The sequence below is a fragment of the Erpetoichthys calabaricus genome, chromosome 1 (genome assembly GCF_900747795.2).
Source record: "Erpetoichthys calabaricus chromosome 1, fErpCal1.3, whole genome shotgun sequence".
NCBI classification, from domain to species: Eukaryota; Metazoa; Chordata; class Cladistia; order Polypteriformes; family Polypteridae; genus Erpetoichthys; species Erpetoichthys calabaricus.
In genome coordinates, this window is record NC_041394.2 from 266,975,510 (window position 1) to 266,994,186 (window position 18,677).

Consider the following 18,677-nt stretch of genomic DNA (forward strand, 5'->3'; position numbering starts at 1 on the left):
GCTTTGTACACCAGTAAATACAAGATATTGTCAATATACTAACAACCCATTTGTCCTTCACTCAGAATTGGAGAATATTTTATCTGTGGCACCTCTACATGATAACCACCTTTTTCCACCCTCTTGAACTTGCAGTTTTTTATGTTTAGAAAACATGTGGGATTAAATCATTTAAAGATTTGTATATAAATAATGTCTTTGCATCCTATGAACAATTATACTTGCAAATTCAATCTCCCATGAACACAATTTTTCCACTATCTACAAATTAGAAACTTTACTAAACAAAATCTGCCCAGTTTTCTCCCACCTATTTCTATTCCAGAAGAGATATTGATCAGTCTTGGGGACTCAGGCAGCATTTCAATAATATATAAAAACATTTTAAAGTACCTTCCTTTTAAAGATCCCAGAGAACAGTGGGAAAAGGATCTCCTAATCAACATTTCAGTAACGGAGTGGAAGGCAGCCAGAGAATTCACTCTAGCTCTATATGTGCAAAACATTCAATTACTCAACTTAAAATCTTTTATCAAGCACATCTATCTTATTTAAAATTGTCCAAAATGTTTCCAGGGCAAGATCCAACCTGTAAATGTTGCAATCGAGCCCCAGTTTCACTGGTCCACATGTTTTGGACGTGTACCAAATTAATATCATTCTGGATGAAAATATTGAAATGCCTATCAGACAGCCTTGGTGTCACAATCACTCCTAACCAATGAACAGCTGCACTTGGTATGGTCCCAGATGGGCTTAAAGTGGAGAAGGACAAACAAACTAATTGCCTTTACTTCTCTACTAGCAGGTAGACTTGTCTTGCGCAACTGGAAGTACCCTAACCCACCTGTTTATGGTCAGTGGGTAACTGATGTTATATACTGTTTGAAAGTGGAAAAAATCAAATTCTCACTTAGAGGATCTGTTCAAAACTTTTTAAAAACATGGCAGGTTCTAATCAATAATATTTGAGAATAAACATTTATATTGGGGGGGGTGGGGGTGGAAATACTCCTTTCTCTCTTTACTACTCTTAACAGTTTTGCTCTGGTTTTTGGCCTTTTATTTCATGGGTGGGGGCAGATTTTTAATTTGTTAAGTTTGACTTGATTGTATGAAATGTTACATGCTTTTAATAAATTCAATAAAAGACAAAAAAAGAACTAAACTACTTATATGTTCTACATACATAATCATATGAGGATTACTTCAAAATATATAAACTTTATCAAAAAGTAACTTAACAATTGCAGTATGTATCAGCTGTTTTAAATATTTAGAGAAGCTGAAAAACCATCCATTATTTCAATTAAAAACATATAAAAAACACTGGCTTCTTCACTTTCTGTCACCAATATATATAGTCATGACAGCGTTTTATATTCGCAGTTATGAAATGTCATGTGACATATCTCCAAAGTAGCAAATTACATTACCTGATAAACAAATTTGTTTGAATGTGTTATCTTAATTAGGGCACTTTCACCAGAGGTCACTGCAAAACATTGCTTAACAAAGTTAAAGTGCCGTTTCATTTTTTGGAGTTATAAAAGCTATATTATAGCTCTCTCTTCTAACTCTGTAGTGCATATACAAACCTTTACATTCAGAGTTTTGCATAAGACAACTGCATTAGATTAGTACTTTCCACTAAATACTTGGTAATGTGGGGCATTACTTTAGTGTTACAAACACTAAAAGCAGGCAGTAAAAGTTTAATTAAAGAAAAAAATCTTTTTTTCAGGTTTCTGCATAAATTTGATTGTTCCCAGCATATTAGTTCTGCAGAATACTTATATCTGTGTGAAACTGGTCAAAAATGTCACCAAAGCTGAAAAGGCTCCTAATTAGAACTACTATTTTAATCCTATTAAAATGACAATTGGGTAATCAAACATACTACAGTTATTTTCAATTGTTATTAAGAAAGAAAAACGTATTTGTTTCTCTGTGTCACTGTAAATTTTACAAGGCTTAGTGTGCAATAATCTTAACTCAGACTTATTTTGCATAGGGTTTACCTCACTCTCCACTACTAAAGGTGTAAATAAGACGGTATTTATAAAAAAAACACAACAGTTGCAAGTGACTTAAAATGAAAAAAACCTAAAGACTACGGGAATTTGTTAATTTTCAATTATGTTATTGGCAAACATTTTACTGAATACAGTATATATAGCACCTGGTTGATGTTTAGAGGGCATGTAGTTAGTAGGAGCCTTGAATGGAAGTATCACTTTAGCACAGTGGTTAGGCTGAAGTTGGTTATGCATGGAAGTCATACACAGCTTTCTTCCTAAATGCTTTTACAGTACATCTTTTAATATGGGTGACAAGATCATTTGATAAGAATGGGGGTAGTGGTTTGGCTGCTTGTAAAGATGAAAAAAATGATAAAAAGAAGAAAAAAAAATGACAGGTGTATATTCAACTTCTATGATGTGAAATTTTCTTAATTTATAACATGTGCCAGACAATTTACATTATGAAAAACAATCAATATTGACGACCACCAGACTAAGAGTATTACCGACAAAATTGCAAACATTCACGGCATGAAAATCATACAAAAAAAATCTCAGTTGCCTATGGTTTGGTCAGTCCCAATTTAAAATGTTAGTTGGAATAAGCTATTATTTAGTAAAGAGTTCCTGTATAATAAAAAAAAAAAACAAAAAACAAAAAAACATTTTACATAAATCCATTGGGATTAATAAAGTATCTATCTATCTATCTATCTATCTATCTATCTATCTATCTATCTATCTATCTATCTATCTATCTATCTATCTATCTATCTATCTATCTATAACAAAATACCACCAGGTACTGTGTGTCAATATCTGTTTGTAATCTAAAGTGTTTACAAAGTTTTGCTTATTACCCATTTTGTATTTTCAGCAACCAAATGAAAACTCAATAAAACTTACATCTTGTGGGACTTGGATGAAGGCAAATGCATATTCTTTAGCTTGAGCAGGAAGACTTCCTACACTGAATGATGGAGGAAGTTGGGCTAGGCGGACAGATGAAACTACTTCCCTCTAGAAAACACAAACAAAAAAAAAACAAACCTTGTATTAAATAATACATTTTCAAATTTAATATCTTTAAAAGTAATATTTTTTTATTTTTAAATTTGCAAACAGCAACTAGAACAGTAAAAACATGGTGATTCTCCATCATTAGAGAAATTCAAGGTCCAAAGGGGACAGTGGGACAACAATGTGCACCATTTTTGTAAAATGTTGAGGGTGTAGTTCAAATTAATTGAAGAACACAAAAGACTCACATATTTCTGCCTTATGAAGATTTGCCCTGGCTTTTGTTGCAGATAATCGAATAAAAGCATCAAGGAAAGCTGTCAATCTTCCTCCTTCTGTTTCATGACTATGACCCTGCTTGCACTACACAGGTTTTATAGACTGCACTGAGAAATTGTTAACTAAAAAAAATGCCAAATCTAGCCTATTCTCAAGGCTTGGTTTTGTATGAATACCAACTGTTCCCCAAACTCCAAGACTACTACTGTGAGATGTGCTATGTGACATAAAATCACCTGTCGATTTAAGCAGGAATTAAAATTCAAGAAAAATCCATTGGGCACTCTAACAAGTGTTGCCTCACAACTCTTATTTCTATAGCCGAAGTTCTGGAAAGCTTAATGACATGTTCAAAATCAGAGACTGAGTCAATAAATGTTTAAAGTTTACAAATCTATATCAACCTGGATTTGCACACATTATTTACAGTGTAATAACATTTTCCTAGTGTGTGTCACATATCAGCTTGATTCCTGAATAGAGTGGCAAATCACTTGTATCAATATACAGTACAGTGAATTAGTATAATTAAAAACATTAACTGATGATTTTTTTTTCCCCCAAATATACTCATATACAGTTTTACTCATTCAAACCACCTAGCGTGAAACCCCATGTGAACAAGAAGAGAAATTTCAGATTCAACAGTAATTGAGCTTTAGTCCTAGAGGCTGTGAGGGAGAACTGCTACCTACTGTGTAATAGTGTCAACCTCAAGCAGAACTAGATAAACGTTTGTGGATTATACTGAATCGGATACAAAAATGCATCAGATCAACACTAGAATTACCAAAGCCTACGAAAAAACTCGTAAACCCGGACTACCTTAAATCCCTTTGCACCTCTCCATCAGCGTCTTCTGTCTTATAAATGTGTCGATCAACACAAGCAGCCTGCTATACCATCCCACCATCCCCCCACCCACCGCTGCAGAAAGGGCAAGAAGTTCTCCCAGTTCTAGCCCTGATTATCTTGGTGTGAAGTGCTGGAGTTTTAGAAAGGAAATAATAGATCGTTATTTGGAATGGATGCATTTCGTGTGTGTTCCGTGTCTATAGCAATCTATGTAAACACATCGTTAAAACAGAAGGGTTTATCAGGCAGAGTAATGATTATGAAGCTGGAAATTGGAGGTGTGATGATGAATGTTAGTGCATATGCACCGCAAGTTGGGTGTGCAATGGGCAAGAAAGAAGATTTTTGGAGTGAGTTGAATGAAGTGATGAACAGTGTACCCCAAGGGACAGAAAGTGGTGATTGGAGCGGATTTCAATGGGCATGTTGGTGAAGGAAACAGTGGAGACAAGGAGGTGATGGGTAGGTATGGTGTCAACGAGAGGAATGAAGAAGGTCAGAGGATAGTAGATTTTGCCAAAAGGATGGACATGGCTGTGGTGAGTACGTATTTTAAGAAGAGAGAGGAACATAGAGTTACGTACAAGAGTGGAGGAAGATGCACACAGGTAGATTACATCCTATGCAGAAGAGTTGATCTGAAGGAGACTGAAGACTGCAAAGTGGTGGCAGGGGAAAGTGTAGTTAAGCAGCATAGGATGGTGGTCTGTTGGATGACGCTAGAGATCAAGAAGAGGAAGAGAGTGAGGGTAGAGCCAAGGATCAAATGGTGGAAGTTGAAAAAGGAAGACTGCAAGGTTAAGTTTAGGGAGGAGGTGAGACAGGCACTGAGTGGCAGTGTAGAGTTACCAGACAGCTGGGATCTATAGCAGATGTAGTAAGGGTGACAGCAAGAAGGGTGCTTGGCATGACATCTGGAAAGAGGAAGGAGGAAAAGGAAACCTGGTGGAAAACCCTCCTCGGGCGGACGTGGAGACAGCGAATGACATCATCCATTCTGCTGTTGCTAAGTTACAAATGCAGCACCCTGAGCCGCTTGTGCTAATCGCTGGAGACTTTAACCATGTGACGCTGGACAAAACATTACCTGCCTTCTCCCAGTATGTGGACTGTAACACCCGGGGAAATAAGACTATTGATTTACTGTATGCAAACATTAAAGATGCATACAGCGCCACCCCGCTGCCTGCGCTTGGGAAAGCAGATCATAACCTGGTTCTGCTTCAGCCTCACTACAAATCAAGAGTGAGGGTCCTACCTACAACCACACGCTCATTCAGGAAGTGGTCCCCGGAGGCAGAGAAGGCTCTGAGAGAATGCTCTGGAACTACAGACTGGGATATCCTGCAGGGATCACATAGTGAGAACATTGAGGAAGTTGTTGACTGCACTACTGACTACATCAACTTCTGTATGGACATTGTAGTTCCAGTAAGAACTGTACGCTGCTATGCTAACAACAAGCCATGGATTACAAGTGACATCAAGGGCCTTTTGAACCAGAAGAAAAGGGCTTTTAAAGGCGGTGATCAGCATGAGCTCAAGCGCGTACAGAAGAAACTCAGAGTCCAGCTCATGGCGGCGAAGGAGCAGTACAGGAGAAAGCTGGAGCAGAAGTTGCAGAATAACAGCATGAAGGAAGTGTGGGATGGGATGAAGATCATCACTGGCTGCAGCTCGAAGCGGGGTACCACCATCGAGAGAGACGTGAAGAGAGCAAACCAAATGAACAACTTCTTTAACAGGTTTGACCACCCTAACCCACTCTCACCTCGGAATACTTCACTCTCCACACATCCTTCTGCTGATACCAGCATAGGAAAGATTTCCCCACCCATAATTACAACAGCGCAGGTGAGCAGACAGCTGAGGCGACTTCGTGCCAGCAAAGCAGCGGGTCAAGATGGAGTATCGCCACGACTGCTGAAGGTCTGTGCATCGGAGCTGGGGGGTCCACTACAGCGCATCTTCAACCTTAGCCTGGAACAGGGGAGAGTCCTGAGGCTTTGGAAAACATCTTGCATCACCCCAGTCCCAAAGGTATCACATCCTAGTGAGCTGAATGACTTCCGGCCTGTTGCTCTGACATCACATGTGATGAAGACCATGGAGAGGCTGCAGCTTCACCACCTGAGGCCACAGGTTCAACATGCCCTCAACCCTCTGCAGTTTACATATCAGGAGAAGGTGGGAGCGGAGGATGCCATCATCTATATGCTACACCGATCCCTCACCCACTTGGACAGAGGCAGTGGTGCTGTAAGAATTATGTTTCTAGACTTCTCTAGCGCCTTCAACACAATCCAACCTCTGCTCCTTAGGGACAAGCTGACAGAAATGGGAGTAGATTCATACCTGGTGGCATGGATCGTGGACTATCTTAAAAACAGACCTCAGTATGTGTGTCTTGGGAACTGCACGTCTGACATTGTGGTCAGCAACACAGGAGCGCCACAGGGGACTGTACTTTCTCCGGTCCTGTTCAGCCTATATACATTGGACTTCCAATACAACTCGGAGTCCTGCCACGTGTAAAAGTTCGTTGACGACTCTACTATCGTGGGCTGCATCAGGAGTGGGCAGGAGGAGGAATATAGGGACCTAATCAATGACTTTGTTAAATGGTGCGACTCAAACCACCTACACCTGAACACCAGCAAAACCAAGGAGCTGGTGGTGGATTTTAGGAGGCCCAGACCCCTCATGGAACCCGTGATCATCAGAGGTGACTGTGTGCAGATGGTGCAGACCTATAAATACCTGGGAGTGCAGCTGGATGATAAATTAGACTGGACTGCCAATACTGATGCTCTGTGTAAGAAAGGACGGAGCCGGTTATACTTCCTTAGAAGGCTGGCGCCCTTCAACATCTGCAATAAGATGCTGCAGATGTTCTATCAGACGGTTGTGGCGAGCGCCCTCTTTTACGCGGTGGTGTGCTGGGGAGGCAGCATAAAGAAGAAAGACACCTCACGCCTGGACAAACTGGTGAGGAAGGCAGGCTCTATTGTTGGCATGGAGCTGGACTGTATGACATCTGTGGCAGAGCGACGGGTGGTAAGAAGGCTCCTATCAATTATGGAGAATTCACTGCATCCACTAAACAGTGTCATCTCCAGACAGAAGAGCCGCTTCAGCGACAGACTGCTGTCACTGTCCTGCTCCACTGACAGACTAAGAAGATCGTTCTTCCCCCAAACTATGCGACTCTTCATTTCCACCCGGGGGGGGTAAACATTAACATTATACAGTTATTGTCTGTTTTTACCTGCATTATTATCAATCTTTAATTTAATATTGTTTTTTTGTATCAGTATGCTGCTGCTGGTGTATGTGAATTTCCCCTTGGGATTAATAAAGTATCTATCTATCCATCCATCCATCTATCGGAACGAGGAAATACACGAGAGTATACAGAGGAAGAGGATGGCAAAGAAGAAGTGGGATAGTCGGAGAGATGAAGAAAGTAGACAAGAGTACAAGGAAACAAGGCGCAAGGTGAAGAGAGAGGTGGTGAAGGCTAAAGAAAAGGCGTATGATGAGTTGCATGAGAGGTTGGACACAAAGGAGGGAGAAAAGGACCTGTATCGATTGGCTAGACAGGGGGACCAAGCTAAGAAAGATGTGCAGCAGGTTAGGGTGATAAAGGATAAAGATGCAAACGTACTCACAAGCGAGGAGAGTGTGTTGAGCAGATGGAAAGAGTACTTTGAGAGGATGAATGAAGAGAACGAGAGAGAGAAGAGGTTGGATGATGTGGAAATAGTGAATCAGGAAGTGCAACGGATTAGCAATGAGGAAGTAAGGACAGCTATGAAGAGGATGGAAAGACTGTTGGTCCAGATGACATACCTATGGAAGTATGGAGGATGTTGATGGAGAAGATTAGAGAAGGCCAGAAGGAGTTGCATTGCGTTTTTGTTGACCTGGAGAAAGCATATGACAGGGTGCCTCGAGAGGAGCTGTGGTACTGTATGAGGAAGTCGGGAGTGGCAGAGAAGTACGCAAGAGTTGTACAGGATATGTATGAGGGAAGTATGACAGTGGTGAGGTCTGCGGTAGGAGTGCGGATGCATTCAACGTGGAGGTGGGATTACATCAGTGATCAGCTCTGAGCCCTTTCTTATTTGCAATGGTGATGGACAGGTTGACAGACGAGATTAGAAAGGAGTCCCCATGGACTATGATGTTTGATGATGACATTGTGATTTGTAGCGATAGTAGGGAGCAGGTTGAGGAGACCCTGGAGAGGTGGAGATATGCTCTAGAGAGGAAAGGAATAAAGGTCAGTAGGAACAAGGCAGAATACATGTGTGTAAATGTGAGGGAGGTCAGTGGAATGGTGAGGATGCAGGGATGAAGGCGAAGGTGGATGAGTTTAAATACTTGGGATCAACAGTACAGAGTAATGGGGATTGTGGAAGAGAGGTGAAAAAGAGAGTGCAGGCAGGGTGGAATGGGTGGAGAAGAGTGTCAGGAGTAATTTGTGACAGATGAGTTTCAGCAAGAGTGAAAGGGAAGGTCTATAGGACGGTAGTGAGACCAGCTATATTACATGGGTTGGAGGCGGTGGCACTGACCAGAAAGTAGGCGACAGAGCTGGAGGTAGCAGAGTTAAAGTTGCTAAGATTTGCACTGGGTGTGACGAGGATGGATAGGATTAGAAATGAGTACATTAGAGGGTCAGCTCAAGTTGGACGGATGGGAGACAAAGTCAGAGAGGCGAGATTCCGTTGGTTTGGACATGAGCAGAGGAGAGATGCTGGGTATATTGGGAGAAGGATGCTGAAGATAGAGCTGCCAGGGAAGAGGAAAAGAGGAAGGCCTAAGCAAAGGTTTATGGATGTGGTGAGAGTGGACATGCAGGTGATCGGCGTAACAGAACAAGATGCAGAGGACAGAAAGATATGGAAGAAGATGATCCGCTGTGGCAACCCATAACGGGAGCAGCCAGAAGAAGAAGAAGTAGTAATAAATGACGAAATGTAGACATGAACTGTATAATGTGTGAAGGCTTAAGTCCAAACATCAAATAAACACTTTCACAAAAGGTGTAAGTGCGATACGACAGCTTCTGTGGTGCAGCGGTAAGAACTGCTGACTTGTAATCAAGAGGCCGCCGGATCGATCCTGAGTGTCTCGCACATTTACCGTTTTGAGTAGTGAGCTGCTCTTATTGTTATTATTATACAATATAAATATACATTTGATTTGCGTCTGTAACAGCCGTTGTAAATTTATAGTATTTGTAAAAGTTAGTGATTTTTTTTTCACTTTTATTCTCTCAGTCACGATCACGATACTTGAGTGTTACTGTTCACGCTGAATTAGTATGCACCTTATGATCCATTATGTCAGAGCTGCACTGACAAAAAACAGACATACAGTTAGGTTCATAAATATTTGGACAGAGACAACTTTTTTTCTAATTTTGGTTCTGTACATTACCACAATGAATTTTAAATGAAACAACTCAGATGCAGTTGAAGTGCAGACTTTCAGCTTTAATTCAGTGGGGTGAACAAAACGATTACATAAAAATGTGAGGCAACTAAACCATTTTTTAACACAATCCCTTCATTTTAGGGGCTCAAAAGTAATTGAACAATTGACTCAAAGGCTATTTCATGGGCAGGTGTGGGCAAGTCCGTCGTTATGTCATTATCAATTAAGCAGATAAAAGGCCTGGAGTTGATTTGAGGTGTGGTGCTTGCATGTGGAAGATTTTGCTGTGAACAGACAACATGCGGTCAAAGGAGATCTCCATGCAGGTGAAAGAAGCCAATGCTTAAGCTGTGAAAACAGAAAAAACCCATCCGAGAAATTGCTACAATATTATGAGAGGCAAAATCTACAGTTTGGTACATCCTGAGAAAGAAAGCAAGCACTGGTGAACTCAGCAATGCAAAAAGACCTGGACGTCCACGGAAGACAACAGTGGTGGATGATCACAGAATCATTTACATGGTGAAGAGAAGCCCCTTCACAATAGCCAACCAAGTGAACAACACTCTCCAGGGAGTAGGCATATCGATATCCAAGTCTACCATAAAGAGAAGACTGCATGAAAGTAAATACAGAGGGTGCACTGCAAGGTGCAAGCCACTCATAAGCCTCAAGAATAGAAAGGCTAGATTGGACTTTGCTAAAGAACATCTAAAAAAGCCAGCACAGTTCTGGAAAAACACTCTTTGGACAGATGAAACCAAGATCAACCTCTACCAGAATGATGGCAAGAAAAAATATGGAGAAGGCGTGGAACAGCTCATTATCCAAAGCATACCACATCATCTGTAAAACACAGTGGAGGCAGTGTGATGGCTTGGGCGTGCATGGCTGCCTTTGGCACTGGGACACTAGTGTTTATTGATGATGTGACACAGGACAGAAGCATCCGAATGAATTCTGAGGTGTTCAGAGACATACTGTCTGCTCAAATCCAGCTAAATGCAATCAAATTGATTGGGCGGTGTTTCATGATACAGATGGACAATGACCCAAAACATACAGCCAAAGCAACCCAGGAGTTTATTAAAGCAAAGAAGTGGAAAATTCTTGAATGACCAAGTCAGTCACCTGATCTTAACCCAATTGAGCATGCATTTAACTTGTTGAAGACTAAACTTCAGACAGAAAGGCCCACAAACAAACAGCAACTGAAAGCCACTGCAGTAAAGGCCTGGCAGAGCATTAAAAAGGAGGAAACCCAGCATCTGGTGATGTCCATGAGTTCAAGACTTCAGGCTGTCATTTCCAGCAAAGGGTTTTCAACCAAGTATTAGAAATGAACATTTTATTTCCAGTTATTTAATTTGTCCAATTACTTTTGAGCCCCTGAAATGAAGTGATTGTGTTAAAAAATGCTTTAGTTGCCTCACATTTTTATGCAATCGTTTTGTTCACCCCACTGAATTAAAGCTGAAAGTCTGCACTTCAACTGCATCTGAGTTGTTTCATTTAAAATTCATTGTGGTAATGTACAGAACCAAAATTAGAAAAAAGTTGTCTCTGTCCAAATATTTATGGACCTAACTGTAGGTATATATGATATTTGGAATAATTCATTTTATGACCTGTATAGTACACTTCGCAAAACATTGTGGCACTGATGCAACATTATTCATATTACTCATATTTATTTGCATGCCCGCATTTTTCTTCCCCCCTGATCTTGCCCAGTCTGCACATTTTGGTGCATGGTGGTGTTTCTTTTGTACTCCAGGACATGCAGAGGAAAGAATAGTACAGAGAGGTACAATGACTGACAGGTGGAGTTTATGGAGCATTTAATCTCCTTACTGTGTATGTTAAAATCAACTTAATATGCAAGTTTACAACTACTTGATTACTTGATATGGTTATTTTGAAAAAGTTTTGATGTGCTTGTTCTGAATATATTTAACAAAAAATGCATTTTTTTATTCACTTTTTTGCCTGATGCGACATAATTGCTTACATTTCTTTTCTTTTTGCAATTACATCACAGGCAGGTGAAGTGACTTGCTCGTGTTCACAGAGTCAGTAGTGGGATTTGAATACATAACCTGAACGTTTGAAGTCCAAAGCCTTAACAACTATGGCACATTGTGCTTTACTCTGAATGCTTGCACTTGTTACTGCAATAAAAAAACATACTTTTTAGAACTGCTTAGTAGGAAATAATATGCAATTGCACATTACAAATTATAAAGAAATGAATAACTGCAGAGATCTAAATATATGTTTAGACAATACTGTTGCATGAATAATTACTTTAATGTATGTTTTTAATACACATTTGCATGAATTTGACTCATGCAGTTGTTAGTTTGCAGCTACAGGTTTAGTAACCAAGGGACACTATACCACAGTTGTATCAATGGTTGCTTTTATTTCTGTAACCTGGAGTCCAGTTCTAGTACAACTCATTAATCCTTCATTTTTTAAAAATAATATGCAAAAACATTTTTAAATAAAACAGTAATACATATATAATACAGAATACAAAATGGTATTAAAAAGCTACTGAAACAAAGTATAGTAACAAATTCTTTGTATCAATAATAATAAATAATTTCAAACTGCCTATATTTTGTGCAAGGTGATTTGTCATTATTTTCATGATCTTAGCATTCTTATTAAAATGGCCATTTTGAGACAGTGGTCCAAACCTTTAACACTAGAATTACCAGTGTCTACGAAAAAACTCACCCACCTTAAAACCGTTCTCAGCTCTCTTTTGTCTTCTAAATGTGCCAATTAACACGAGCAGCAAGCAGCCGGCTATTCCATCCCCCACCGCCGCAGAACGTTCACTAAGTTTTCCCAGCTCATGCCTTGTTTGATTATCTGGGAGTGACTGAACTGCTGGAGTTTTAGAGTGGAAATAATAGATAGGTATTTGGAACATGTGCAGTTCATGTGTGTTCCGTTTCTACAGTAATCTGTGTAAACACATTTTTAAAACAGAAACGTTTTTCAAATTTTAGTAGTAAATGACAAAATGTAGGCATAAACTATATAATGTATGAAGCCTGAAGTCCAAAGATCAAGTAAACACTTTCACAAAAGGTTCAAGGATAATTCAACACCTTCCGTGGCGCAGCGGTAAGATTTGCTGACTTGTAATCAAGAGTCCACGGTTCGATCTCCATTCACTCCTATATTTGCCGTTTTCAGTAGTGAGCTGCTCCTTTTGTTAATATTATACAGTACGCACATACATTTGGTTTGTGTCTGTAACACACGGTGTGCATTTATAGGACTTGTAAAAGTTACCTTTTTTTTTTTTTTTTTATTCTCTCTAAATCACAATCACGATCAGGGATCTAACACTGTTATTTTTTATTTGAAACGGAATAACTGGAGATGTGAGTAGTATTTTGAGACAATGGAACTGGACATTCTCTCATCTGGAGGATATAAAAGCTCGCACACAAACGCTGGTGAATCTGCCTTCTTCGTATCTCACCGTCACTTGATTTTTTTTTTATTCAGTGTACCTGCTCATGCTGAATTAGTGTGCAGTGCACACTGTGCACCTTATGGTGTATGATGTCGAAAAAACAAAAAAACACAGATGTAGGTATATATGATATTTGGAATTATTTGTTTTATGACCTGTATAGTACATTTCGGAAAACTTTGTGGCACGGATGCAACATTATTCATATTCATTCGCATAACATCTTGCGGTTTGTAATCAGTGACTGCGTGTTTTTTTTCCCCGATCTTGCCAGTCCCCACATGTTGCTGTATGCTGTTTCTTTTGTACTCCAGGACATGCAGAGGATAGAATAGTACAGAGCAGTAAGTTCAGCGCTATATGCAATCATCAGATTCAAATGTTAACTGTTCAGACACACGCAAGGATAGCCTTTCCTACATTTACAACGTGTGTACCTGTTACAATGTACACGCTTCTCTCTATGCTGTGGTTCCTATTACACACCTGAAAGAAAGAGACAATATATGTGAAAACATCATCTCACTAATGCAATATTATTTGAAAATGAACAGCGTCAGATCAGGTGTGGATTTATGCTGGTGCTATTACTGAAAGAAAAAAAGATCAACATGTGCGTTGATACTGCAGCACTGAATAAGCTCACGTGCTCTAACATCAACCCCACCTCCCCCTGATCTGACTCTAAGTAACAGCGCAAGTACAAACGCAAACCAAGTGTATGTGTGTACTGTATAATATTAACAAAAAGAGCAGCTTACTACCGAAAACGGCAAATATAGGAGTGAGTGGGGATCAAACTGGTGACTCTTGATCACACTTGGTTTGCGTCTGTACTTGCGCTGTTTTCAGATTTGAGGGGAGGGGTGATGTTACAGCGTGTGAGCTTATTCAGTGCTGCAGGATCAACGCACATGTTGATCTTTTTTTCTTTCAGTAATAGCGCCAACATAAATCCACACCTGATCTGATGCTGTTCATTTTCAAATAATATTGCATTAGTGCGATGATGTTTTCACATATATTGTCTCTTTCTTTCAGGTGTGAAATAGGAACCACAGCATAGAGAGAAGCGTGTACATTGTAACAGGTACATTTACTACTAAAATATGAAAAACGTTTTAAAAATGTGTTTACAAAGATTACTGTAGAAAGGGAACACACATGAAATGCGTGTGTTCCAAATAGCGATCTATTATTTCCACTCTAAAACTCCAGCACTTCTCCCAGATAATCAAACAAGGCATGAGCTGGGAAAACTTAGTGAACGTTCTGCGGCGGTGGGGGATGGAATAGTCAGCTGCTTGCTGCTCGTGTTAATCGGCACATTTAGAAGATAAAGGAGAGGTGAGAACAGTTTTAAGGTGGGCTGGATCTACGAGTTTTTTCGTAGACTGGTAATTCTAGTGTTAATTTGTGAAACTCTGCTGGTGCATTAAGGACTAATGGTAACGAGGTAAGTGGATCTGATACATACAGTACAATATCATCTACATATAATGATATTTTCTGGTCAAGTCCTTCTCAGAATTATCTTAACGTATTTTGAAAGTGAATGGCCGATAGTTATTGCAAAAAGAAATCGTGATATAAGGCACCCTTGTCGAATACCACGTTTTTTCAGAAGTAGGTTGAGATCATGTAGTTAATATAGACTGAGGTTTTTGGACTGGTACAAAGTAATTCACCACCTTTACCATTAGTCCTGAATGCACTAGCATAATTTCAAAATATATCTGGACTCAAAATCAATTTGAGTAAAAGTGTGCTTTGTGAAGTGAACTCTATAACACACTATACTAGACAAAATAACTATTTTATCAGAACAGTTTAAATATCTAGGGGTAAAAATCTCAAGTAAAAAAAAATTGTAACAACATTGCTATCAACATGGGAAAAAATCAAACAAGATGTGAAGAGATGGTCTACTCTCCTTTTCACATTAGCACAGAGAATCAATACTGTCAAGATGAACATCTAACCCAAGCTTCTTTTTCTATTTCAGAGCATGCCTTTGTACATTAACAAATCGTTATTAACACTAGAATTACCAGAGTCTACGAAAAAACTCGTAGATCCGGCCCACCTTAAAACCATTCTCACCTCTCTTTTGACTTCTAAATGTGCCGATTATGAGGAGCAGCGAGCAGCCGGCTATTCCATCCCCCACCATCGCAGAACGTTCACTAAGTTTTCCCAGCTCATGGCTTGTTTGATTACCTGGGAGTGACTGAACTGCTGGAGTTTTAGAATAGAAATAATAGATCGCTATTTGGAATACTTGCATTTCATGCGTGTTCCGTTTCTACAGTAATCTGTGTAAACACATTGCTAAAACAGAAACTTTTTCATATTTTAGTAATAAATGTTACAAAATGTAGAATGTGTAAAGCCCGAGTTCCTAAGATCAAATAAACACTTCCACAAAAGCTTCACACACCATATAACAGTTTCCGTGGCGTAGCGCGCTAAGATTTGCTTCTCAGACCGAGTAGCTTTTCTTTGCTTCACAAACATGAGTTCAATTCCCCGCTGGGGATAAAGTGTTACTTCTTTTTTTTGTTTTTAACCTCAAACGGACATAAAATTTGTAAATTGGTATGCACTGTCAGTTAATGAGATCGTTATATTTTCATGTGGGATGCTCCTTTTAAAATATTTTTTAACAATTGAGACTGCAATTAACATGAACAACTGTCCTTATAACTTATTTTTTTCAAGATCCATAACACACAGACAGACAGAGCACTGCGTAATACAGAGACAGACAGGCAGAGATATACAAACAAACAGGGAAGGCACATGTACTGAAAGAAAAAGCACTGAATATGCGCACCCGCTCTAACATCACCCCTCCCCCGATCTGGCTCTCTAAGTAATAGCGCAAGTACAGACGCAAACCAAGTGTAATCAAGAGTCCTGGTTCGATCCCCACTCACTCCTATATTTGCCGTTTTCAGTAGTAAGCTGCTCTTTTTGTTAATATTATACAGTACACACATGCACTTGATTTGTGTCTGTACTTGCGCTGTTACTTAGAGAGTCAGATTGGGGGAGCTTATTCAGTGCTGCAGAAACAACGCGCATGTTGATTTTTTTTTTCTTTCAGTACATGTGCCTTCCCTGTTTGTTTGTATATCTTTGCCTGTCTGTCTCTGTATTATGCAGTGCTCTGTCTGTCTGTGTGCTATGGATCTTGAAAAAAATAAGTTATAAGGACGGTTTGCTGACTTGGAGCACCACTGCCTTACTGTGCCACAGAGACGCAAGTTCGATTCCCAGCTTTGAAGAAAGTGTTTTTTTTTTCCTCAAACGGACATTGAATTTATAAATTGGTATGCACTGTAAATCGTTAACTTTAAAATGTCAATCGCGGTTATTTCTGTTGATTAATTCATGCTTTTTTACTTAGAGTCAGAACAGGAGCTTTTTCAGCTTATTCAGCTTCTGATCTGACTCAAACAGCGCCAGTATAACTTCACACCCAACCTGACGCTGTTCGTTTTCAAATAATATTGCATTACTTCGACGATGTTTTCTGATTGGTACTATTCGCGTCATAAAATGATTTCTTCAAAACGTCACATATATTTGTCTCTTTCTTTTTTTAAAATGTGCGTTGTAGCACTCAGCAACTGGCCACCTGCATGTTCTTGCGCACACTAAATCAGACAGCGCTATATGCAATCATCAGATTCAAATGTTAACAGTTATATAGCACAGAATGGAAATCAGCAGTTCTTAGCATTCCACCTACTGTAACTTGCTTTCTTTTTTCTTCGGTTATAGTCTTGAATAAAAGTGCACTTGTTTTGTTATACTTTTACATCAACATATGTTCCTGTGTTTGAGCTACATGGGCATGCTCAAAAATACACGTATAATGCCACGAAAAGTGCATGCAGACACTTCAGTTCGCAAGCATTGGTACGACAATGCAGTCACAAGTACACTACAGAGCTTTAGCAGTGTCAGATGGGGAGTGTCTGATGATTGCATATAGCGCTGAAGTTACTGCTCTTTACTAGGCTTTCCTCTGCATGTCCTGGAGTACAAAAGAAACAGCATACAGCAACACGTGGGGACTGGCAATACTGGGGGAAAAAAACACGCGGTCGTATGTATCGTGATACACTGCAGAACTATAGCGAGTCTTTATGTAAAAACAGCAGTGTCAGGTGGGGGGCGGTAGGGATGGATCCTGAACGCGACTGAGACAATGAAAAGTGAATTTAAAAAAAATAAAGCTAACCTTTACAAATATCATAAATTACACCAGCTGTTACTGACTGAAATCAAATGTATCTTTTTATTCTAAAATAGTGAAAATAAGAACACTTCTCAAATGGGAGTTGTGCAGGATCGAACTCATGACCTTCTGATTCCCAGTCAGCGACTGATACTGTTACGCCACGGAAGAAGTGATAGTTAATTCATATCAATGTCTCACACTAAGGCAGGTTTTTTTGGTGGTGGCTTTTTTTTGTACCTTTTGTGAAAGTGTTTCTTTGATATTTGGACTTCAGGCTTCATACATTATATAGTTTATGCCTACATTTTGTCAATTGCTACTAGAATATATAACACGTTTCTGTTTTAACAATGTGTTTACACAGATTACTGTAGAAATGCAACACATATGAAATGCGTGTGTTCCAAATAACAATCTTATTATTTCTACTCTAAAACTCCACTTCACTCCCAGGTAATCAATCAAGGCAAGAGCTGGGAAAAGCTTGTTTACGTTCTAAGTCGTTGGGGGGATGGAATAGCCGGCTGCTGGCAGCTTGTCTTTATCAGTACATTTAGATGACAAAAGACGCTGGCGGAGAGGTGAGAAAGGTTTTAAGAAGCGATTTAAGGTGGGCCGGATATACGAGTTTTTTCGTAGGCTCTGGTAATTCTAGTGTTAAAGTAGATTCAATCATAACCTCATTTGGAAACAGAAGGTGGCATGACACTACCTAACTTTCAATTTTATTACTGGTCGGCAAATATGCAAGCTATAAAGATCTGGAAATTGAAATAAATTTATGAATTTACACAAGTCTGGTCTGCAATGGAAATGAAATCTTGCTGTACTTCTTTATATGCCAAGCTTTCTGCCCCAGTAATATTTTCAATATACCAATAATCCAATTGTCTATCAATCACTCTGAATATGGAACCAATGCATGAAGTACTTCAAGGCAGAGAAGGTTTTATCTGTTGCTCCTCTACATGACAATCACCATTCTCAACCCTCTCAAACCCACAGTGTCTTTGGAAAATGTCCAGAAATAAAAAAACTTAAAAAATTGAATGTAAATAACATTTTTGCCTTTTATCAACAATTACGCTTCAAATTAAAAATCCCAGCAACACATTTATTCCACTACTTTCAGATGAGAAATTTTGCTAAAAGAAACCTACCCAATTTTCCACACCTTCCACTCATTTCTGTTTTAGAAGAAATACTAATCACTCTTGAAGACTTAGACAGTATCTCAACAATATATAAAAACATCTCAAAAAGTCTCTTCCTTTCAAAGTTCCTTTTGGGTACAGTGGGAAAA

General features: G+C 39.3%; 1 protein-coding gene across 1 annotated transcript in view; it reads right to left on the minus strand.

Moving 5' to 3' along the window:
* The window catches only part of snd1 (staphylococcal nuclease and tudor domain containing 1), a 535,431-nt gene that overhangs the window by 66,833 nt on the left and 449,921 nt on the right, over window positions 1–18,677 (minus strand). The window contains exon 21 of the mRNA XM_028814871.2: window positions 2,931–3,044. Within this exon, the coding sequence (XP_028670704.1) occupies window positions 2,931–3,044 (114 nt within the window). The remainder of the gene's footprint in view (window positions 1–2,930; window positions 3,045–18,677) is intronic.